At 43.3% G+C, this 24,839-nt stretch overlaps 1 protein-coding gene across 1 annotated transcript; it reads left to right on the top strand.

The window, feature by feature from the left end:
• The first annotated feature begins 493 nt into the window (after nucleotides 1-493).
• Pou2af1 (POU class 2 homeobox associating factor 1) lies at nucleotides 494-24,839 on the top strand. The gene is made up of 5 exons (XM_027930632.3): nucleotides 494-807; nucleotides 18,702-18,832; nucleotides 19,275-19,317; nucleotides 19,406-19,671; nucleotides 22,377-24,839. Exons 1-5 carry the CDS (start codon nucleotides 792-794, stop codon nucleotides 22,689-22,691), a joined length of 771 nt encoding a protein of 256 aa, XP_027786433.1. The 5' UTR covers nucleotides 494-791; the 3' UTR covers nucleotides 22,692-24,839.

Here is a 24,839-nt window from a genome sequence, read left to right as displayed (position 1 = left end):
CCTTTCTTCCCTGAATTGGCCTCTTTTGCTGTGGATATATCTATCATCAGAACTAATGTCCTCCATATTTAAACAAAATTAAGGCTTGCCATTTTGGTGGGGACTGGGGCTAGGGGAGGGGCCACTGCATTTCAAAGTAGAATAAACAGAAAAGCAATATTAAAGGAGGAGGAGGTTGTTTAGTGAGGCTTGAAGTGAGGACAGGTGCTTCCTCCCATGTTGAGAATCAGTGACCCCTGGGAATCGCATTTCCCGTTGAGCAGGCGCCCATGGCAGGCCGAGTCTGGCCAAAGTCCTGGTGGTGGAACCCAGAACGAGCACCAGAGAAAAACCAGCATTTTCCAGAGGTTCTTTTGGGATCCTCAAAAGAAAGAGATTCAAGACTTGACGTGGTTACTCACACCATCTCACCCATACAGACCTTCACACTCTCACACGCGGGACATCACACTGTGGCTCTGTGCAGATGGCCGCGGCCTCCTGTGCTTTGTGGTTGTTCAGTCCCAGCTGGCTGGTTCTGGTGTGAAGCACTCTCTATAGCCAATGGGCCTCTGAGGATGCACACATAGTGGGGTGACAGGCAGCGTTGCTGAAGAAAAAGTGCACCCGTGCCTCAGGTGGGAGGATGTGATGACGTACCCCCACGCAGCGGGAACTCAGGCCTTTAAAAAGCCGAGGAAGCAGCCTCAGAGCAAGCGGTGGTTCCACTGGAGGAAAGCACACCCAGGTCTCACATTAAAGAAGCCAAACTGTCTGCTTCAAAGAAAAAAGGCAACATCCTGTCACAGGCCATGCTCTGGCAAAAACGTAAGTGGTTTGATTGTGGCTGTCAAAGCCAAGTAAGAAGAGTCAGGGGCCAGGAGATCACCCTTGGCTTGGAGTTGGGGAGGTGGTGGTGATGGGGCTACAGGGCCTGGGTTCCAAGCTGGGGAGCAGAAAGGAAGGGGGTGGGCGAGATGGAGCCTGGTAGAGAAACCAACCTGTCAGAGGTGATGCTGATTTTCCAGGCTGGGTGGGGGGGATGAGCTAGTGTCCCAAGGTGGGACAGCTCATCATATCTCTGCTTCTGTGCATGAATCACTGTGGTGAAGAAAGGGCAGTTTATGATTCACAAAACAAAAGCCAGATGTGATACAGGGTTGGGGCCGGAGGGGAAAGTGGTACAGTTGTTTACATGAGGGGCTTTATTTTTATAGGCAGATACTCTTCAGCCCATTGTTTAGTTTGGGGGACCTGTTTCTATCTGAATTTTTTAGCTCTCTGCTGAAAGTCAATGCATTGACACAAGGTGGAAAACTGATTTTTGAGAAGTGGGTCTTTATTCGCTTTGCTCTCTGGCCTCTTGTTCTTTTTCCCATGCTGTGGTAAGACTAGTATGTCCCAGTGTGGAAAGGAAGGAGGTGTCTCTTTGACCTTGATTTTTATCCCTGGAGTTGGATGGAACAACTGTGAACTTTATTTTCCATTATGTGGACTAAACAGGAACTTGTGTTATTCATCATTGAAATCATACAGAGATTATCTGCAATATTTCTTTTATGAGGTAAATGAAGTAAATAGACAATCTCTTGAGAGATGAAGCTTATGGGAGTTCAGTTCTGTACTTCTTCAGGCAAGAAGTGTCACCAAAAAAATTGCTCTATTCTTTTTAAAGGTGCTTAGTTCTTTAAAATGCCTTTCAATTAATTCAGGCATACCTACCTCCAGAGCAAACTTAGTCTAAGAGAATCTAGATTTACAGAAAAAGGCGAATTAGGAAGTTTATTTTATAATTGACTATTCTATTGGATACTTTGAAGTTCTGAAAATATAAATTCATTAATTAAAATGTGACTTACAGTCCCATTATAATCAATTTGTTGTTTTTATTTCTTGTGTAAATTCTCTGGAATTGGAATTTGTTAATGCAAGACACAGAGGAGTGACTTCAACATTTTTCATATTGTGGTGAGAGATGCTTTTTTGTAAATGAAAAGAAATGAACTTTAATTTGGATTTAGAGTTATGGACTCCTTCCAAGATAATTAGGACATTTTACTTTGGATGTTGTACAACTTGACCAGAAAGAGGATGAAGAAATATCCTATCCTTCCAGAAGCAATGACAGCCAATACCATTGGGAGCGCTTTGTGGGTTAGAGCAGGGGGCCTTAATGTGTTTTCTAAGCATCCTTATGACCTCTCACTTTGAGCTGAATTATTTGGGTTTTATGTGAGTCCCTCCTTTTTTCAGTTCTTTTGTTTCTTATATTTAAAAATGGAGGTAAAAACAATACCCCTTTTGCAGAGCTATCCTTAGCAAATGATGCTAACTGCTTGGTTCTGTCTGCTTCAGCCTCTGAGATGGGTTACTTCTCCAGGTAATATTTTCTCCTCTTAGTTACACACTACATTTTTTATTTTCTAATATTCCCTAAGAGATGAAAAGTGTATTTTTTTTTTTTTTAAAAGGGGGATGCCAAAGGGTATGCTTTTTGCTCATATCCTTGAGGGCTAGCCAGGTATAGCAAAAACTCCATCAAAAGGGGACCATATGTAAGCTCTTCAGTGGAATAAAGGGGGGTGAACTTTTCCACATGTTCAAATGAATGCACATCATAGTTTTCTTCAATTGTCCTTCAGAACCTTAAAGAAAACTAGGAAAGGCCCTGTGCACTGCCCCTATCCTCTCAACCAGGACCCACGTATGTGGTACTCAGGGAGGGCACCTGGATGACTAAACCCTGTGGGAAAACCAGTAAAAACAGGGCGGCATCATCAACCCACTTAGAATCACCGATGGAAGGGCAGGGTTTGAAATCAGACACCAAGAGTGCTGAAAAGGCACTTTCTTTTTTCAGAAAACACCCTCGAGGCATGAGGTGAAATGACTGTGCCCTGGGGTTCTGGAAAGGGTTAAGAAAACATTCACTTTGTAAAAGTTGCCTCCTTCTTACCTGGTCCATGACCCCTGTTTGTGGACTAAATGTGAACACAGGCTCTGCTAGATCTGAGAATAGCGTGACAATACTCTGAACTGCTGGCACAGAGAAGTGATCTTCAGGCCCCAACTATGGATTAAAAATTTACTTGACTGGCCAATTGTATAATCGCAGATTCTCTCTCTGGTTCTGCACTTGGCCCTGCCTGCCTGTCCCACATAGCATAGAACTTACATCTGCACCAACTAGTCATGGAACAGAAAAAACAGAATGAGTTTTGGAATGAGATAGGGCTGGATTTGACAGGTAGGTATCAACTGAGTTATTTCACCTTCTCACATTCTTAAAAATCTGGAAAATGGGGATTCTAATTAGTTTTTGCGAGAACTAAAGTAGAGAATATGGGCGAAGTGATATCAAGTTCTCTGATAAGCAGGTCAGTGACTGCCTTCCCTACCAGACATCTTCCATCTGGTAAGCCCATCTTGAGTCATCAGGGTTATACCAAATTCCTTCTTGTATGTCCTTTTCTACTCTTTGATTAGAAGAGATTAAAAAGCCTCAATCAAAAATATTCTTGGGTGTTAGGATCTAGTGACATTTTCCAAGTGTCTAAAATAGTGATCTGCAAATATGGCCTGGGTGTCAAATCAGGCCAACTGCCTGTTTTTGTAAATAAAGTTATTAGAACACATGCCTCTTTATTTGCATCTCATTTGGGGCTATTTTGCTTTGATGATGGTATTGAATAGTTGTGACAGAGACAGTACATCACATGAAGCCTATAGTGATAAGCGTCTGGCCTGTTATAGAAAGTTTATGTCCTCCGGTCTTAGATAATTTGCTTCGTACTTCAAGCATTCATTTCCTTGGGGTACTCAATATCCTGGGCTTGCACTGTGTCAGCAGCAACGGTAGATATAACTTGCAGCCAATTTATTAACTTTGTCCAATGCCCAAAATTGATTTGATTGAACTTCTTCCTTAAAAGTGATAATATGTGTATAATATACTCAACTCCACTTGTTAGAGAGGAAATAAATCGCACAACTGCATTTTATTACTCTTGTTTGTATTAAGAAAAAAAATCTACATGATAATGGAAAACAAACTTAACTGATTTTCTTTTGACTGGTTGTTTCATATCCCATAGACTGGGCCTTGGTGTTAGCTTTATTGTAGTGCCCAAGGAAGCATCTTAGGAAATAGCTATTATCAAATTATTACGACACAAATATGCCTTTGCTCTCAGATAACTTGAACAGAGAGGAGGTTTAGCAAACAGATAAGTTAGGATATCAAAATTGTCATGAACATAGAACTCTGCTCTTAGGATTTACCCTAGGGTTTCATTAAATAGACAACGTTTTTTAGGGCGCTTAAGGGGAAGGAAAATTTAAATATACATATAATTTTTGGAAACTTGAAATCTCCTGCATGGATTCAGACACACTTAAAACAAGAAGGAACACCACCTCTAATATTTCTATTTTGTGTTACAATACAACCTTTGCTTACTTAATGGGCCTAAACACCTCTAGTGCTTACCAAGTTTATCCATGATTCAGTGATTCCTTTTTTATTTTTAGTACCAGGGATTGAACCCAGGGACGCTTAACCACTGAGCCACATCTTCAGCCCTTTTTAATATTTTATTTAGAGACAAGGTCTTGCTGAGTTGTTTAGGGCCTCACTGAGTTGCTTAGAGCCTCACTAAGTTGCTGAGGCTGGTTTTAAATTTGTGATCCTGCCTCAGCCTCCAAGGCTGTTGGGATTATAGGTGTAAATCTATAATCTACATGACAATGGAAAACAGACTTAACTGCTAATGGAAAACAAACTTAACCTGACTGATTCAGTGGTTCTTGCTGTGAAAGACAAGTTGAATCCAAAGGAGAGACACAAATTTACAGGCATCTTCTGCAGGTGGAATAGGTGACACATCTACCAAGGACACAGATTTAATTGGTAAAGGAACAGATAGTTTTCATGGTGGATATTTTATTTCTTTCTCCCCACATTTACTAAAGTTAAATGCCAAATTTGTCCCCTTTCTACACCCCAAAAGTTTTGAAAGCTTTCTTCCAAATGTATTCTTTTGTGATAAACAAAAAAAAGAATCAAGGTTGTCTACACTTATTCATTGAATGTGTGCACATTTGATTAATTAAGAAGTCCTATAAATGTTTGTTTTAACTTTCTCATTACAAAATAAGTATATCAGTTTTCCCCCTCTAATTTCTTCCAAAAAACAGTTTATTTTCTGACTAAATGAAAATGTCCTGTAATTTCTCATTCTGAACCAACCAAATTGAAGTTGGGTGATTATGATCATTAACATAATTTTCACCTTTAAGAACTACCTAGCAATATTCAAGTGGGCCTGCCTTGGATGGGGAGGAGGTCTTCTTTGAAACCTCTTATCCTGGTTGTGAGATGCTGTAGACAAGGCCTTGTTTTTGTAGACAGGAGACAAAGACTCTAGTTTGCACCATAGAAAATCAGACACAGGGCCATCAGCCAGCCACCTAACCACTTTGGATCTCATATGAAATGAAACTTGTTTTTTTCCTGGCTAAGGGCAAGGAAACTGAACTTGATTGAAATTCTTTTCCAGCGCTTATTGCTGAGTTAAGCACCTATAAAAAATAAAGCACCTTTTAATTCAAGAGTCCATAATATGCCGGGCACAGTGGTGCATTCCTATAATCCCAGCAGCTCAGGAGGTTGAGGCAGGAGGATCAGGAGTTCAAAGCCAGCTTCAGCAAAAGCAAGGTGCTAAGCAACTCAGTGAAACTCTGTCTCTAAATAAAATATAAAATAGGGCTGGGAATGTAACTCAGTGGTCGAGTGCCCCTGAGTTCTATGCCCAGAACTCCCCCACCAAAAAAGAGAGTCCATAATATAAGGGAAGGGATTTTTGCATCTGCTTAGAGCTGTCCTTTTCAGCATTGGCTACACAATGGAAACCTCTGAGGAGATTTAGGAAACACTGATCCCTGAGTCCCAACTCGGAACTTCTGGTTAAATTTCCCTGGGCATTGGGATTTTCAAATGCTTTCCTGGGTGATTCTCATGTGTAGTCAAGGTCGAGAACTGCTGAGTTGGAGGTTGAAATCCATGGCTTCTACTTTACCTTTGGATTTTGCACAACTGTGAGCAAAACATACTTGATCCCTTAAATAGTGATAAATAGCAGTGTTGGGTCATTGAGTACTTACTTGGTGCATGCAATATACCAAAGGTTCTGTTGGACCCATTTGGATTACATTTTGTTGCTCTTGAAGAGACCTGAAATAATAGAAATTTAAATAAGACAGCGATATTTTCTGTCATGTAAAAGAAGTTCATGTTTATCTGCTCAGGATTGCATGGAGTCTACACTGCACCAATGATATCCCTGTCTTTCTGATCTGCTATCCATGGCTTATGGCTTTTGTCCTCAAGATTTCTTCATAGCTAACATTCTAATTTGAGCCACTATATTTGTGTTCTTCTTCACATTTTCAGACAAGGTCAAGGAAGAAAAGGGAGAAACAAAAAACAATGCCTCTCTATCACTGCCCCTTCCCCCAACACAAAACTCCTAACATGTAACGGCCACTCCTACCTAGGAGGGAGAGCAGCATAACTGTTTAGCTGGGCACATTGCCACACTCCAGAATGCAGGGGTTGTTAGGAAGGAGGGAGAAGGCAGATGTTGGGTGTGACAACTGCCAGTCTTTGCCATGCTTTGAATGTGTTATCTCATTTAATTCTCATAAAAACTCCATGGCATAGTTTCTGTTGCAAGGTCTTTGCATAGATGAGGAAATTGAAGCTTCAAGATTAGGTTAGTTTCTCACCCACATAGTGAAATTAATTTGACCCAGACCTCAAGTAATGACTTGCTCAGCTGTTCTGTTTGCCACACACTTAGAAAGTGCTCTTGATCAAAGTTTAGGCCTTCCACACTAGGTAAAGGCCAAGGGAAAATGAAGTCTACCAGTCTTGAGAATTTACTTTTTTTTTTTTGGTGCTGGGGATTGAACTCAGGGACACTCGACCACTGAGCCACATCCCTACCCCTATTTTGTATTTTATTTAGAGACAGGATCTCACTGAGTTGCTTAACACCTTGCTTTTGCTGAGGCAGGCTTTGAACTCCTGATCCTCCTGCCTCAACCTCCTGCGCTGCTGGGATTACAGATATGTACCACCATACCTGGCGAGAACTCACTTTTGATGTGTTTGGCTTATGCTTCAGCTTACTGGTTGAAGAAAACAGGATCTGTGCTTGATATCTATATCTATAAGTAGGTACATATAAATATAGATATAGGTATATTTTTTTTGGGGGGGGTACTGGTGATTGAACTTGGGCACTTGACCACTGAGCCATATCCCCAATCCTTTTTTTTTTTTTTTTTTGTATTTTTATTTAGAGACAGGATCTCACTGAATTGCTTAGTGCCTCACCTTTGCTGAGGCTATTTTTGAATTCAAGATTCTCCTGTCTCAGCCTCCCTAGCTGCTGTGATTACATGCGTTCCCACTGTGCCCGGCTTGTGCTTGCTATTGCACCTCCTCCCTTGGGGCCTTTGCAGACATCTTGGTTAACGGAAGGCTCAAAGAGGAGCCTAGAGCCTGCCCTAAATAATCTAGTACCTCTGTTTTCTGAGCAGCTATAATGGAAATCCTGTGTGGCAGCCTGTGTTGGGAGTCCAGGCTTCTGCCTCCTGGGAACTTCCTTCCTTCTGAATCTTCTAGACTTTGCAAGAGCCAGCCTGTCCTTTCTCATCTCTGTGTGTGAGTGTAAGTGAGATGTGGAGTAAGGTTTTAATTTGAGTTGGAGAGGGCCATCTCTGTTCTTTGTTTGCTATTAATAGTTTAAAGCTCAGCTTCTAGGTTTATGCCTAGTGGTGTGTGATGCTGGCAAGTCCCTTTGCCTCTTTCTGCCACCATCTCTTTATGTATGAGCCAAGGATGTGGCTCTTCCTTCATAGGGTTGGGTGTACTGTGCTTAGCATTAAGTAAGAACCAATAAATAGTAGTTACAATTATCATTTTCTTATTCTCTTTCACTCTACCTCTGAGAACAAAGTTTGTGCAGGCTAATTATAGACTGCAACATGTATGCCCTCTTGAGTTCTGCATTTCTTATGAAATGGTGGGGCATGTATTCTGAGGCTTGTAATTAATAATAGGGTTCATGATTAAGCTGATGGTTAAGCCTCCCATTCTGTGACCAACCTGGCTATGATTACCCTACCACCCTGGTAAGGTAGGATGCTAGCAAGTCTTGTACTGACTGGAAAACTTGTGTTTGTTTTTTAATTCACCAGATTGGACCAAGGTGTTTATAAACTACTCATGAGCAGAATGACACTTGAAATATGCAAGAAATAGCACTAATGATACTGAAAACCGAAACAACTATGTGCTACCTCCTTTTCTTAGTAATGGTTTCATAGTACCAATTTCTGGGAAGAGCTGGTAGCCAAAGAATTATAAACTAAAATCATTTTCAGGCCAGGTGTTGGGACCAAAAAGAATTTGACCACCCTTAAAAAAAGCCGAATTTCTTTTTAATTTAAGAGAAAGAATCATACATTGAATTGAAAATAAGGAAAAAAAATGAAGCTTATTAAAACTTTCTGGTCTGAGAAATCTTGAGGAGAGAGAAAAGAAAGGAATGAAGAGAGGCAAAGGAGTTGAAAATAGGAGAAAGTCTTAATGTTGGATGAAAGCCACATCAATTCAGGGAAGAAAGGTGCAGAAGGAAAATCTGTCATCTCTTCATCATCCCATTCATGCCTGTACTCATCCATCCATCCATCCATCTATCCATCCATCCATCCATCAACCTATCCAATAATGGAATGATTTCTAGATAGAGAAATTAACAAATGAAATAAATTATCTTCAGAAGGAAGTAAGGGTAGTTGAGATCAGGAAATATGCCACCAAACATATGACATATAGGTATATAGGTCCTGAGGCATTGATGATAGGTTCTTTGCTAAGATTCTGAGACATACAGATGCATCTTAGCATTGGGAAGACCATCCAAGGACATATTGGTTGATATACACAATTTTTGTGGTCATAATTCTCTTTATTCAAACCAAGTCTACAGAACCCTAATGTAAAAGTTAAGATGGAGCAGTTCTGACGAGTTATCCAGAGTTCAGATTGCTCATTAACTTCCATATTTCTCTGCCTCTGTCCCTCTTTTGGCACCTACAGTCACTATAACTATATTTTAGGGTTCTTCAGATCACAGACAACCACCTGACCTGATCAATCCTTCACTCTTTTCAACAAGATTCATGGTGGCTGCGCATAGGTTCTTGGCTTACAGATTAAACTGCTGGGAAGGGTTGCATTTGTCTTTGTGGAGCTTTGAAGATGTGAAGGTCATGTTTTCAGTTTTTGTGGGTTTCTAGTAAATAAGGGGAAGGGGAAATTCTTCAACAATTGACCTAGTCACAGTTTTCCCAAACTTGATATTCTAATAACCCCAACTCTTCTGCACTGTCCTTCACAGGGGAATCCCCCACATCATGAGGGCCATTAGTTAGTAAATCTGAGAATTACCCACCAAAGCTCATCTTGACGGGTATCTTGGCTTTTATCATGAGTCCATCATTGGGACTACTTCCACCCATAACGACTGTATCCCAGGCCACCGTGAGCCTTGGGCCTTTGGATCTGACATTAAGTGCACAACTGTTGCTGGGTCCAAAAATCCTTCCAAGGGAGTGGTCCTTAAGTGAGTGTTTCAGGAAAAGTTTGTTTCTTTCATAAGAAAATCACAATTAGAGGTTAATCAGGGAATAAACAACTGAATTTCCAGCTATCTCCTCCAGTTGCCTAACCCACAGATTTTTTTTCCTGTCCTAGATCAGACTGGCAATATTAGATTCAGGCCTATATATAATAAAGAAAGATGTGTTCATTTCCTCTACTCCATCCCTCCCTATGATGCTGCTTTGCTATAGAATTTAGGTGGGTACCCAGGGTGGTTGAACTCTCTTGTTCAATGCCTAATAAAGATTTATTGCTCTCCAGATCTCAAGTTAGGCCCTTTCTTTCCCCTTTTGAGGCCTGCTACTCTTTAAAAATCTGAGGCAATACCCAATATGTCATCCAAAAATAGTCTGTTATGCACCAGATGCATGTGTCAATCTTACACAATTCTTGCAATAACCTTTTAAGATGGAAGTTATTCTTATTTTGCAGAGAGACAAACTGATGCACACATATGCTAAGTGATTTTCCAAAGGTCACACAGGTAATAAGGAGTGTAACAGGTTTGGCAAACTAGGTCTGCCTAAGACCCAAACTATATACCACATTGCTGCTGTTGCTGTTGCTGCTACTCCTCCTCCTCCTCATCCTTTTTTTTTTTTTAATACTAGGGATTGAACACAGGGATACTTAACCACTGAGTTGTATCCCAAGACTATTTTTTAAAAATTTTTTTATTTTTGAGACAATGTCTCACTAAATTGTTTAGGACCTCATGAAGTCACTGGCTTTGAACTAGTATTCTTCCTGCCTCAGCCTCCCAAGCTGCTGGAATTACAGGTGTGCACCACTGTACCCTGCCCATATTGCTTCTTAATGTCAAGGATTTTAGGGTTGCTTTAGTTACTTCCTCCCTTTTCAAATGAAATAGGTCCACCCTTAGATGGAGGCTGGTTATGACTTCATCAAGGGTAGCTCTACTCTGGCTCAAAAACCATTGCAAATTCAACTCTCAGATTTAAAATCTCTGAAACCAGCTGATTTCCATATTAGAATCTGAGTCCCTGGTACTGTTCTTCTGCTGGTGGGCTAATCAACCAAACTAGGGTTATACCAGCTGGTGAAACATCCTTATGGTTCACCCAGAGCCTGCCACTTTGAGTGTCTTGGATGAGACTCACTCGCATGGTGTGACCCGAACCTCTGTCCCCAGACCTCTCTTTGCATTGGAGAGAAGAGATCAGTCATGACTTTTGCCCCTCTTCTCTTTATGCAGTCCCTATAGACAGGGCTCCCTAGCTTGCTGCTCATTTAAGCATTACTGAGTCAGGTGGAGGTGGAAACAAGTTCTGAAACAGATGCAGCTCTGTCACAGTTTGTAATTCTAGACTTGCTTGTGCTATTATTTGATTAACTCTATAATCATTAGAGCAGACTGTAAGCTCCTTGAGGGCAGGGACCTAGCATGCTACACCTACTAAGTACTTGCTCAATGAATGCTCTGCCACTGGTCTCTTGATCTTGACCCCTACCTTGGGACGAGGCATATCTGAGATGGGAACCCTTTCTGCTCTGGTGACCCCAGTTTCTGTAAAGGGCGGGCAGATGCAGCTGGTTTCTCAGGTGGACCTGTCTGCTGTCATTTCAGTCAAAAGATACCAAAAATAAGACCTTGCGGGGAATTGTTTGAGTCTCTCAGTTCTTGTCACTCCTCACGTGAACAGGCTGCTGGCAAGTTTCTTTGTGGACTGCCTTTTCCTCCTTCAGCTGAGAAACACTATTTCTTGGGGGAAATAGCAATGAAGGGGGACAGGGTCAGAGTGATCGAAGCCCACACTCCAACTGAAAGGAGAGTTAGGATTGACTCAGAGACCGTTTGATGATTAATCTCCAGAGAAATAAATGGGACTTGCTCGGGCAGGGAGGAAGGAGGAAGTGGATGAGGAAGAAATGTACTGTGTTGGGAATCAGAGGTCCTGGGTTTGCTTGATGACAATATTTTAAGTGTGGTATTGGGCAAGTCACCGAACATCTCCAAAGATCATTTTCCTCATCTGTAAAAGAAGGGAGGGAGAGTAAAATGCCTCCCGCATCGACTTCAGAGATTGTAGTGAGCCCTCACATGAAATCTTTTGAGTCAAAGGCTCTGTGAGCCACAGATCATCATGCAAATATGAGTGTGGTTATTTCAGAGTTCTTGGGGGTTTAAGACTGTGACCAGGAAACACATGGACATTTGTCACCTATTCATTCAACATACCTGGTTCTGCATAATAAAGAAGAAGTGGATCCAGTAACCTTCCATGCTCTGCTTATTCCATGGGAGGTTTGGAGGGAGGGTGAACTGGTGGTTTGAAAGGTGAGGAGAGTACCTGGGGAATGGACATCTGAACACTTGGTGCTTGTGATGAAAGAATCAGAGGGCTACTGCTACACAGAAGCCTCTTGCACTTGAGGTCTTTGGCTGTCTCTGAGGTCATGGGGTGGGACATACAGGACATTTGGGGCAATCCAGGTAACACTCGAGGCTTGTGAGTGGGAACACTTCAGGTGGGAGCTTGGTGGGTCAGGGTGGGCTGTGGGCAAATGGCTTTTCATTTATACCTAAAGTAACTTGAGAGGAGTCCCTGTGTGATCACGGTGGGTATCCTCACTGGCTATGGCTTCCTTTATACAGCAATCACCAGGTTCCTAGGCCCCTGCAGTCTGGAGCTCTGTGTCTCTAAAACTAAACAACCCTTTGCAGTTACTCCAAATGTACTTCAGGTGCAAGCCTGCCCTGGCTCTCTGTATCAGGACTGTTCTCTCTAGTTCCCTTCAGCACCCCTAGGTCTGGGAAACTTCTACGTAACTGGAGCTTTTCCCATTGTACTTGCCTGTGGTTGGTAACTGAGCATCCTGCAGGGATGTTGAGAACGAATGTGTACTTTAGAGTGGGGACACAGGCAGGGGAAATGCCCCTGACTCTTCCCCTTTTCTGGCCAGTCCAGAATCAGCCACCATCTTTGAGATCTCTTGAGAGAGACATCCCAGCCTACTGGTCACGACAGCCATTACTCCCTAGCTGCCCTAGCATACTGACAAGCAGCATCAAATCCCGATTTAGTCCATTTTCTCTCAATCTTCTGAACAACTGTAAAGCCACATCTCCTGCCTTTGTTCTGCTTTCATTATCCATTTTTTTCTTCTCTTCCTTGAGCGTTATCTAGATTTCTAGAATATATGAATGATGTGTTTACATGTCGTGGCTGCAAGTTCCCTTCAGTTCAAACATTAGTGAATGGAAAGCCCACATTTATATGTATATGGAATCTCTTTGTTGGAGTACATTAAAAAAAGAAAAAAAGGAAACTACAATCTAGAGTAAATTGGGTGGGAAAGCCTTTCTGTAGTGTGTCAAGTCCAAACTTTGGCCAAAGCCCAAGTTCTTTCTTCCTGCTTGGAGAAAAGTCAGCCATTGTTCATAAATGGAAAGAACAAATTTGACTCAGGCTTTCACCCTCAAAAGAGAACCAGCAATAGCATTACAGTTAGGAAATTCTTTAGTCTACTTTTCCAGAAGATCTAAACTCTCTTAGGCCATGATTATAGACAAAGTTCTTTACACTCAAGTGAATAATGTCAGCAATTTTTCAGACTTTGTTTTCAGTTAGAAGCTAGGGCAAATTCATTAGCCCTAGGTTCAAATTTCTGTTGTTCATTTTTTTGTTGTTTTTCTGTAAGTAAAGAGAAATATTGTTTTTCCTTAGTGAATCTACTTCTTTCTTTTTAATAATAATGAAGATCAGCTGCAAAAGATTTTATAGTGGTAACCTGGAGCGATCAATAGAGTGTCATCATCGATAGTGTGTTGCATGTCCTTCTGAGCTTGAAAGTTTTTATCTTTCAAAATGGTGTTGTGTGGCTATAGCCTTGAGGTTCAACCAGTTGTAAATGGAAAGACTTCTCAGTGGGCAAGATTGTCAGGATGGGTTGTCAAGATGGGTTAGAAAGATTTCTGTTCTCTGGTTCCTGGGTGATAGAGATGCATGCTTATCTGAGATCCCACCTAACCCAGCAGCTCTCTTAACTGTTGTTCAAATTGCTGGCTAGACTGGTGGGAAATCACAAGAGAACATGGCTGGAAGAAGGGTCTTCTCTCAAGAGCATCTTGGAGGCTGAGGTAGGGAATAAATGCCTGTATGACATGGCTCTTTTAGATCTGCTCGGGAAGAGAGGTTGGTTATTGGTGACCAGTGCCTGGTGACCTGCCTCCTTAGTTGAGTAGTTTCTGTGCTGTGGCTTCAATGTGGTTTGCATGGGATCATTAAATAAACATGTGCTGAAATTTTGCATATTTCCTCAGCAAAATTTTATTATACCTCCATCAAGGAACAGGAGCGCCATACTTATTAAAATCAGTAGAATCCTGTATCCTTAGCTTGGTGGAGAGCAAGCACAAATATGCAGCCAGGGATGCTGTGTGAGGTGACCTGTTGGCCTGAGTCTGTCATGCTCTGTGGTCTCCAGTGGAACAGCAGCTGCAGGACTCTTATTTTTGTGATGTGAAGCATGTCTGGGTGTGTGGCAGAGGGAACTGAAATACACTCTGCTGACTTTTTATACCTTCATATTTTTTTTTCATTGCTCATTTTGGAAAAGGGAAGCCCTCACTGCCAAATTAATGGGTTTTGCTCTAAATTAATTTCATTCCTCCCCTACACCCTAATGGCAACTGACTTCCAGTGATATGGAAAGGCAATATGGTGAACTTCTCAGCCCCCAAAGGGAGAGTTCCAATGAAGGCCAAGAGGTTCATGTTTAGGTGGACAGATTTTTCTGTGATGGGCAAAGGAATGCCCTGGGAGACTTAAAAGACCCTCAAACCACATGCTAAATAGCAAGAAACCTTCAGGCTTTAAGGCTATTCTATCTAGAGCTACAATTTGATCGGGGGATTATTAAAATTTCTATTTAATTCTACTTTGGGAAATTGGGCTTTCATCTTCTCTGCTGATGTATTTATTATTTCAATCTGCTCTTTTATTTTCTTTGGATAGTCTTTTTCATTGTTATTTTAAAACATTATTCTAATAATTCTTAAAAATTCTTTAAAATATTCCAGTTCAGCTTTCTTTTTTTTTTGGGGGGGGAAGGGGGGGTACCAGGAATTGAATTCAGGGGCACTCAAACACTGAGCCACATCCCCAGCCCTATTTTGTATTTTTTATAGAGACAACGTCTCACTGAGTTGCTTAGTGCCTTGCTTTTGCTGAGGCTGGCTTTGAACTTGTGATCCTCTTGCCCCTGAGCTTCTGGGATTACAGGCATGTGCCACTGTGCCTGGCTCAGCTGTTTAAAAGTTAGTTCAATTCGGGGATCCAGCAGCCCCAAGGTGAGGCAATCATGATTTCAGACAAACTTCTATTCCTCTTGCAAAGTTGTGTTTGTGGGCTCATTTCTCATACTGGTGGCAGTTAGAAGCACAATGTTTACTGTGGAATTAGGTCCATTGTTGCTCCACAGAGTTTGGTGTGAAAGGCACTTCACTTTTGGGCTCCCTTAGGAATTGTCCTGAAGCTTTGGATTCTGATATTTCACAAACACTTTGCACAGATGCTGTCGGAAGCAGCCTCACTCTTGTCTGCTCAGATAGAGTCAGTTACAGGATTCCTTGGCAGGTGGTTGCGGACACAGGAGTGGGCATCAGGCGACCTTGGGAGCTGTGGGACTTTGCAACTGTAATAGCAGGAGGCGGGGACTTAGAAATTGCTCTGCATACACTCTGTTGTTTCAGGGCACATCTGTTGACACTGGCTTCCAAGGAAGTCCAGGCATTAGAAGGCGATACTCTCTGCTGGCAGCACTTCCTCCAAACCCTCTTTGTTCATTGATTTAAAAACAACAGGAGGCAGGAAGCCCAAGATCCTGGAAGTGCCCAGCTGGTCTCTGTCCAGCCAAGTGTGTGGTGTGTCCCCTTCCTGGTAGGGAGTGAAACTTGGAGGCCTCTGGGCCCTTCCCCAGAACTGTATATGCAAATCAAAGTGGGGAGAGCAATGTACCTCTCTTTGATCTGGGCTGAGATGTGTGCATATGGGATGGAGCCTTTCTTGTCTCCTAGCTAAGGTTAGAGGGTGACCACAGTGTTCGGACCCCCTAGATAACTTCATACCCTGAATTTTTCACAAGTCCACAGTGCCTTAGTCTGCATTTTGTGCTGAAGGAATAGCTGGAAGTCCAGCTAGAAACAAGCATGGGTTGGATGACATGAGTGTGAACGATGCTGATGTGGCTGTGGTGACCCTGAGAAGGGGTAAGCAGAATATGGGAGAAGCAGGTATCCCTGCTGTTTGCCAAGTAAGGCCACACCTAGGTTCCATGAGCAGCATGGGGCATCAATATACAGATACAGACATGGCAAGTGGAGTTTATATGGGAGTGATACACCCAGAAAGAATGCTTGGGGTTAAAAAAATGTCACTAAGAATTGCCTAAGGACTGGGAAGTCATTCAGGTCTCCAGGACCTTCAGATGCTAAAAAAGGATATTACTACTAATGATAATATTAGTTCACATATATCAAATGTTTATCCCGTGCCAAATTCTATTGCAAGCACTTTACATGTTGTAGGGTTGTAGGATAATATTATCCAATTATCCTACAACATGCATACCATTATGATCCTCATCTCATGGAGAAGAAAGCTATAAATGGATGAATTGTGAGTTTCTTTAGAAAGTAATGTAAGGAAATATAGTTCTTCTTACCACAGACAGGTTCAGTAGAAGGAAAAGCTTTCTGACATTATAGTTCTCCAAAGGACAGTGGAAGGGATGGAAGGAAGAGAAGAAAAAAAACATGTATTAAGCATCTACCTTATGCCTGAGCCTGGCCTTGGTATCTCCCGTGAATCACTTCAGTTAATCCTTGCAATAATTGTATTAGGGATGGGTTATTATTTTCATTTTACAGATGAGGAAACTGAGGCCTAGAGTCATTAAATAAAACTGAAAATTTTCTAGCAGTAAGTAGCAACCTAGATTTGAATACCAGTGTTTTTGGCTCTCCCGTTCATTGCTGTTGCTTCTTAGAATCAAGGTGAAGGTGATTGGAGGCACAGATACTAGGCCAGCTTCTCCTGTTGTATACTCATATGTCAGCCTGAATTTCACAGGCTTTGGCCTTCATTCCGCTGGTAGCTGTTTTATTGCTTATATTCCTGACTAGACTGCAAGATGAACATGGTGCCCAGGAATTTGAAAGAGTGAATGAAGACCAGTACAGAACCCTTGTTATGACAAGAAAAGTTAAAATGAGGATAATTAATCTCCCGTTGGGATGTTATAGAGAGATTCTTCTGTTAAATCAGGGATGAATTATTGGTGATTCCAATCCCAGCATGTCTTCAGAATTACCAGAGGGATTTCTATCCATGTTGACTCTTAGGCCCACCCAGAATTAGATTCTCTGGGAGCAGGGGCCTGGCTATCAGATTTGGCATCACTCTGGTTGATTCTGCTACATGGTCAGGTGAGGGACCCCAGCTGATGTGTCTGAAGACTAGCCTGATGCACATCATCTATCCCTGGGCTTGCTTCCTTCTTGCTACCTGTGCCTAAGCTTCTCTGCCTACTGGGCTTTGAGGCAAGGCCAAGCTGATACCTACAGCCCAAAGGGAGGTCTTGTGCTGACTCAGGCCCAGGACCTTATCAGCTGAGTATTTGCTGAGCAAAGTTCAGCCAAGGCAGCACTCTGGATCCGGGTTTAGCAGCTACTCAGGCTTCCGGGCCTTTGATTCAGAGACCCGGTCCTTGGGGCCCTTATCAGTGAATAATAATGGGCCCCGTATGTGAGTCCTAAGGGTCAGCGCTTCTCACCATTCTTGGCTGATCTAGGCCTGGCCTCCAAGGGTCCAGGGCCCCTAGACCACAGGCTGTCTGAGCAGGCACATTGTCACAGCATAGCCAGGATTACTTTTGGCTTGCTCTCCCTGGTTAAGATGAACCCTATGATCTGGCCCATATTTGGATTGGTCTTTTGGTTTCTTGTATTTGGGTTGGTGCTTTTAGTTTCTTTGATTACAAAGGTAGAGAAAACCTTTTAGCAGCAAGGAAAACCTGGTCCCAGGTTGTATAGTTCACCATTAGGTGTTTGTCCTATGTCCTGGGCGTTCCAGAGAACCTAGGTGCCACTTGCTATAGCCCATTAATTCTAAAGGTACTGAAGAGGTGAAGGAAAGATGAATGAAAGCACATTTTAAAAAATCACCAATTGATTAATCAACAAATAGCTACTGAACTCATTAGGGACATGCCACTTGAGAAGATATAGATAAATAAGGTGTAATAGCTCACCTTGGGAAGTTTATAATCTAGCTGTGGCATTAGAAATTTGTACCAAAAATAATATTATATGCAGATAAAAATTTCTTGAGTGCTTACTGTGTATCTGATTTTATTCAAAGCATATAGCTAATTTCTTATTTATTAGGTCAAGTGACTCCTCAGAATATTCTTTTGATAATAAATTCAGAGTCTCAGGGGCAGGATTCGAGGCCTGTGCCATTGGACTCAGAGTCCCAGATCTTTCTGCTGCCACGTATGATGAATACTAACCAGATCTGGGAATATTTGAGTTGTGGTTATAGAAATTCCATAGTTTATAGGGGTTGAAAGACGTAGGAGAGAATCTGCCCATGGTAAAACCTCAAGAGATGAGAAGGTAAGACATATAGGGACCATGCAGAGAAGAAGACAGACCTTCTGGTGGAATCAGAGTGTATGTAGCTGTTACTGCACAAAGTGGTTAGAAAAATGGTTCAGATCTCACTGTGAAGTCCTTTCATTTTAGACAGGGGGGTTGGGCATCAACTTCTGGGTGTGAAGGAGCCACAGAGGGCTTGAGGGCAGGAAGAGTGACAATACTGGGAGAAATATTCTAGGAAGTCTCATGTGGTCCTCGTGTTCAAGCACAACTTAGTAGAGTAGGCGGATCCTTGAGACAATGGGCACCTGGGTTTGGGGTTTGTCTGAGAAGGGCCACAGGTTCCAGTAACATTGCTTTCCACAGCCACAGCTCCAGAACAAGCTCCGGCCCCACCTCGGCCATACCAGGGTGTCCGAGTGAAGGAGCCCGTGAAGGAACTGCTGAGGAGGAAGCGTGGCCATGCCAGCAGCGGGGCAGCTGTTACACCTACTGCGGTGAGGGGGCCACATGGACAGTGTGTTTGTTGGGGGTCACAGAGGGTTGGGCAGGAGTGTACCCTTTGGGGGAAGGAAGGCAGGCAGTTACATGGGGATGTATAGGAGATGGACCTAGTTCCTTGGGGTGGGATGAGGGGCGGGGGGCCGGCTTGCTCAGCCCATTGAACAGAGAGAGCTGTTGATGAGGTCTCAGGAGGTGAATGACACACACCTTGGTGTGAGTTGGGAGTTCCTTCTGGGAAGAGAAAGGTGCCATTTCCCTAAATCACAGTATTCTTGCAAAATGGAAACACAAATCCCTCTAAATGGCTGGAGTGTTTTATTCTGATCAGGGAGAGTCATGCCTAAGCTTTCTACCCTGGATTCCCTGGATGGGTTCTCTGCATAGAACTGAGTGAAGATGGCTAAGCACCAGTCCTGTCCTGTCTTCTCCCTCTAGGTGGTGCTGCCCCATCAGCCCCTGGCGACCTACACCACAGTGGGTAAGAGCTCCCCACAGACAGCCCTGGTGTCCTTCAGTCCCCTCATCTGGGTGGCATGGGCAGTTCTATAATTTCCTTTCTCCCACAGGTCCCTCCTGCCTTGACATGGAAGTTTCTGCTTCTACAGTGACGGAGGAGGGGGCCCTATGTGCCGGCTGGCTTTCCCAACCTGCCCCGGCCACTCTCCAGCCCCTGACCCCATGGACACCCTACACTGAGTATGTGTCCCATGAAGCTGTCAGCTGCCCCTACTCAGCTGACATGTATGTGCAGCCCGTGTGTCCGAGCTACACGGTTGTGGGGCCCTCCTCAGTGCTGACCTACGCCTCCCCTCCTCTCATCACCAACGTCACGGTATGTCACACAAAACAGAGCTGTTCCTGCCTGCCTATGGCACCTGTTTAGAAGTAGGGCTTTCTGATCCCTGGTCTTCCTTGCTGTTGGTTCCCGGGATCATCAGGTCATCCAAGTCTACCATGTCCTCCAGGAGGCCTGCTCCTATTTTCGTTTACCTAACTATCTCCCATAAAGATACCTGTCTTGTCGTGCTTTTTGTTCCTTTTGTTTGGGGAGAGCTCCTGCTTCTGTCCTGAATCTCCCCAGCTGGCCTGTAAGCAGTGAGTCTTGGTGACAAAGTTTTTAGTGAATGGGATACCAGGTGGACTCTGTCTTTCAATTCTAATAACTAAGGGAGTGATTTGTTCAATGATTGTGGGAAGATTTCTAGGCTGAGCAAAAGATGACAGAACTTTTCAGAAAACTGTATTTTTGAGTCAGACCCAGCTATAGGGTATTTTTGTTGTCTTTTGAGCTCTCTCTCTAATGTCAGATTGCTTGTGTTCAAATCCCAGCCCTTATAAGCTGTATGTCCCTGGCTTACTAACTTGTGGGAGGCTTAGTGTCCTCATCTGTAAAATGGAAATACTAACAAGAGGGTGATTGTTGGGATGAAATAAAGTTATGCATGTGGAAGTCTTAGCACAGTTCCTGGCATACAGAAATCACTCAATACATGTTATTTACTGTCATCACATCAAAGTCTGCCAGCAATGTCAACCAATGCCCTCCTTCAACTGCCAGGCAGGAAAGGAAGGTCCTGCTCCCTGCCACTCCTGCCCCCAGGAATTGGGGAAGGCAGTCATAGTTTTGTGAATGGTGTGACATATGTGACCAAAGGAATGGGAGTCCCTCCAGTGTGCAGGAAAGAAAAGGCCGATAGTTGTAGGGGTACCCAGCTGAACTCCAGGGAAATTGGGAAGTAGAGCTGGGTTTCCTGAGCAGTCATAGAGGCGGAGCTTGTTTTGGTTCGCCATGACCCTTGGGTTCCCTGGAGGGTCTAGTGTCATCTGATACACCTGTTCCCTGCCTCTAAGCACCTTCCTGGGAAGGCTTCTGGAAGACCCACCTGGCTATCCTTGACATGAAGGTCTCTGCTTCTACAGTGAGGGAGGAGGGGTCCCTGTGTGCTGGCTGGCTCCAGAGATGGAGATGTTTCAACACCTTCCTCAGGCAATTCATTTCCATATCAGGGGCTCTTGGCGGGGGACAAAGAGGGCAGGACATAATGGTTCCCAGCCATTTCATTACCAAGGATTCTTTTCTTTATTTATTCCCTTTCATGATCCCCACCTTCTTCTTTGAAATGTTCTGTGTAGCAAACAAACTGTATTTAGTAAGAAATAATTTATTTGTTTTGCTATTTTGTGAATTAACTCATCAAAGCTGGCTTGTGCTACCAGTCAGCACTCCTGATCAGCAGAGATAAGAACTGTATGGTGCTGGTTTGGTGTAATTCTACCCCTGCACAAGGAACCCTGCAGTTGCAATTGACCTATAGAAGTTGAGGACACAAAAATGAAGGATTTCCATTTGGATTTTTGAAGTAATGGAAATAATCAGGCTTTTCCAGATCCTGTCTAGTTTCAGGTTGCTGGATTGGGCTCATGAAGCTCATGTCACAAGAGATGAAGTGGCTGTGCACAGTGAAATGTGCACACCAGCCAGGATGTGGGGAGCTTCCAGCTCCAACATGCTATGGAAAAACACCCTAAAGCCTTGCTACTCAAACTGTGCTCCCTGGACCAGTTGCATTGGCATGGCCTAAGATCTGATTAGACATGCAGAACTCCAGACCCTTCTCTAGACCTCCTGGACCCAAATATGTGTTATAACAAGATTCCCCAGGAAGCTAGGAAAAAAAAACTGTGTTCTAAAAGACTCCAGTAGTTTATAGTAGTTTCCACTGTGAAAGAATAGTAGGATCTAGATGCTGCCTCTGGCAGGCGGGATCTAGGTTTGTGAGATAGTCACTGTACAGGTGGGATTTTTGGTTCATGGAGCTCATGGGAGAATGGCCCTGGGCCTTGGAGCATCATGGGGCACCAGTGGTGCCATGGCTATTTGCAGCTCAGAAACTGGAGGAGAGGATGCAGGAGGCACAGGCAGCAGCAGAAAGGCCACATTCACTGACAGAGCAGTGCTTCCCCTACCACAGAATGGCTGGGCCTCCCAGGTCACCACTAGAAAGTGATACAGCTGTGTTGTTCACCCAGACCTCAGGAGGCCAGATCTGCTGTGTTGAGCCAGTGTGTCTGGGCAGGACAGTGGCCACCTCCAAGATACAGCTTCTGGGCTATGTGACAGCCTCATTCTTTAACATGTGTAATTCAGACTTTAAGATACATGTGTTTTTCACATTTTAAGTTTTCTGAAATTGGGATGTATTTTATATTCAATGAAATCTAGAAAATCCTCTCTAATTTGCTCAACCCTATGACTTCATTACCAATTGTATCCCATTTAATAGATGAGAAAAATGGAGCTTCTGAGTTGGGAAGTAGCATGAGCAAGAACATGTAGCTAGTGACAGATGATGAATGCAATTTAAGTGTGTCTAGCTCTCCCTTGAGGGAGGTTTTGACAAGGAGGAGGTAGAACCCCCTGAAGTGAGAAACAGGGAAGGGCAGAGTTAAAGGAAGAATTGGAGATTCTTGAGTCAAGGGTGGGCAGGTGGATGTGCCAGGGCTGCTAAACCTTGGTCCTGTGTTTCCTCATCACAGACAAGAAGCGCTGCCACACCCACGGTGGGACCCCAGCTGGAGGGCCCAGAGCACCAGGCGCCCCTCACCTATTTCCCGTGGGCTCAACCTCTTTCCACGCTGCCCACCTCCACCCTGCAGTACCAGCCTCCAGCCCCAACCCTGCCTGGACCTCAGTTTGTCCAGCTCCCCATCTCTATTCCTGAACCAGTCCTTCAGGACATGGATGACCCCAGGAGAGCCATCAGTTCCCTGACCATCGACAAGCTGCTCTTGGAGGAAGAAGATAGCAACACCTATGAGCTTAACCACACCCTCTCCGTGGAAGGCTTTTAGGGCTGGATCCCACTTGAGAGTCCTTTCCCCTGAAACTGGGATTTAAAAATAAGCTTGCAGTTGAGCTCAGATTCAAATCTGGAATAACCATTTTATAACATGACCATTTCATAACATCATATCAAAACATAACGTAACTACAGTTTTTACACGAAGCTAGAACTGTAGTCTTCCCTTTCTCCCTCCTTCTCTTTCTTATTTTTTTTCCAGTCCTCTTCCTTTGGTAAGAGAAATTCAGGATATTAGGGATAATATTTTATGCCAAGTTTTGTCAATTCTGCAATTCACTTCGTTTCTATTTCTATCACTTCTCATTACTCAGGGATGTCCTTTTCTTTCCAGTGCCCTCTGCTGTGTCATAGCAGCAGCACTGTAGAACTGTCTTAGGGCCAGTTACACCCTCTGTCATTTTGAGATATATGGGTGCCCTGCGGGGAGACCAGCCTTGCCAGCACCTCCTGGGCGAGGCAGCCCAGGGCAAACCTGATGCCAGAGTCCTTGAGCTGTCAGTTCTCATAGTTGCTCCTTTGTTTGCTGTTCTCAGCCTTGGCCAGATTTACAGTCTAGGCAGCAAAGGCTCAAGGGCTGGGGCTCAGCATAGTGACAGATAGGGATGGGAAAGGAACATCAGGTTGGGTAGGGGCAGGTCAGGGAAGGGAGAGAGGGCAGAAGAGGGCTGGGAACACACTTTGGGGTTGGGGTGGGGGTGTGGAAGGGGAAGCTGGGTCTTAGGGGGAGAGGAAGAAGGCTGAGGAGTCATTTAGCTCTAGCTTTCTTGATTTCTAAGAGGGACAGTGAATTCAGGAAAAATATTGCATTAAGAGTTAGTTTTGAAGCTCTTCTAGAGGATGTTTCCAAAGAAAGCCGAGTTGTCATAAACAGAAGGATGGATGTGTTTTGTGTCCCTTTCCAGATACTCTGCCATACCCCATGAAGCCTATTGGCAAGGGGTCCTGCTTAGTGATGTTATGTGGATTTTCTAAATGTCTTAGGGCATCTATAAGCCACCATTATGAGGAGCCAGGGCTTCTTCCTTCCAAGCACCATCCTTCCTGGGGGTTTCTAGAGCCTTAGCCAGAAGTACCATTAGGTTTTATTTCAATTTTTCTTTTATATCATTGCAGGGGACTGAGTACAATTGTTGCCAGGGTGCTTAGCTCCTGATGGTGGATGTGTGCCTTGGGAGCCAGCACAATCGTCTGCTGATGACACCATTAGGCAGTCACTTTAGTCAGCAGAATCCACATAGAAGTAATATGGGAGGGAGAAGGGGAATTGCACGGAAGATGGAAGGAGACCCTCATCGTTATACAAAATACATATATGATGGTGTGAGGGGGAAGGAAAAAAAAGAGAGAAATATGTCATAGTAGATTGGGTAGAGAGAGGTGATGGGAGGGGAGGGAAGGGGAGGGGGGATAGGGAGGGCAGTAGAATACAACAGACACTAGTATTGCTGTATGTATAAATGTGGCTGTATAACCAATGTGATCCTGCCATCTGTACATGTGGAAAAATGAGAATTCATACACCATTTGAATCAAATGTATGATATGTCAAGATTATTGTATTGTCTTGAGCAACTAATTAAAAAAAAGAAGTAATAGACTGCTGGGAAATGAACAATTTCTTTGACACATTTTCTTTGCCATTCTAAATAAAAACTCTGGACAAAGTTGCCTTTCTTTTTTTTAGAAGTTTTTTCCTGTTTGGGTTATATTTTAACCCAAATTCTTGGTATCTGCTTAAAACCCCAGTACACATATTTTGAATTATTTTTATTCAGACTTAATGTTTAATTTTAAAAGCTTGATACAGCAACGTAGATGATAAATGTACATCTCGATTGACAGTATGTGATCAGGCAAGGGAGAGGAGAGGTCCCAATCCTGTTGGATTAAACCCCTGGTTCCCCATAGAAATCTATGCAAGATTTTCCAACTCTTTGAGGATTTGAGAGGATGCAGAAACAACCTTTACAAAGGAACTAAAGTTGGCAAAGAAAATATGTAGTTGTTAGGATTGAAATTGTATCTTTCCCCCTTCTTATCTTGAGGCCCAATGGCTTGTTTGTAATCATCCATTTAGGTTTCTTTCTGGGTTATTCTGCTAAGATGGAAACATTTTCAATAAAGATTTATGGAGTCA

This window comes from Marmota flaviventris, chromosome 9 (assembly GCF_047511675.1).
Source record: "Marmota flaviventris isolate mMarFla1 chromosome 9, mMarFla1.hap1, whole genome shotgun sequence".
In the NCBI taxonomy this organism is placed as follows: domain Eukaryota; kingdom Metazoa; phylum Chordata; class Mammalia; order Rodentia; family Sciuridae; genus Marmota; species Marmota flaviventris.
The sequence above is the reverse complement of the archived record's forward strand: the minus strand, read 5'-3'. Positions and strand labels throughout refer to the sequence as shown.

What these genes read in the sequence shown, in the direction of transcription:
- Pou2af1 (XM_027930632.3), top strand. An exon ending in CAGCTGTTACACCTACTGCG is followed by an intron (nt 18,833 to 19,274) that starts GTGAGGGGGCCA and finishes TTCTCCCTCTAG; the next exon opens with GTGGTGCTGCCCCATCAGCC. An exon ending in GGCGACCTACACCACAGTGG is followed by an intron (nt 19,318 to 19,405) that starts GTAAGAGCTCCC and finishes TTTCTCCCACAG; the next exon opens with GTCCCTCCTGCCTTGACATG.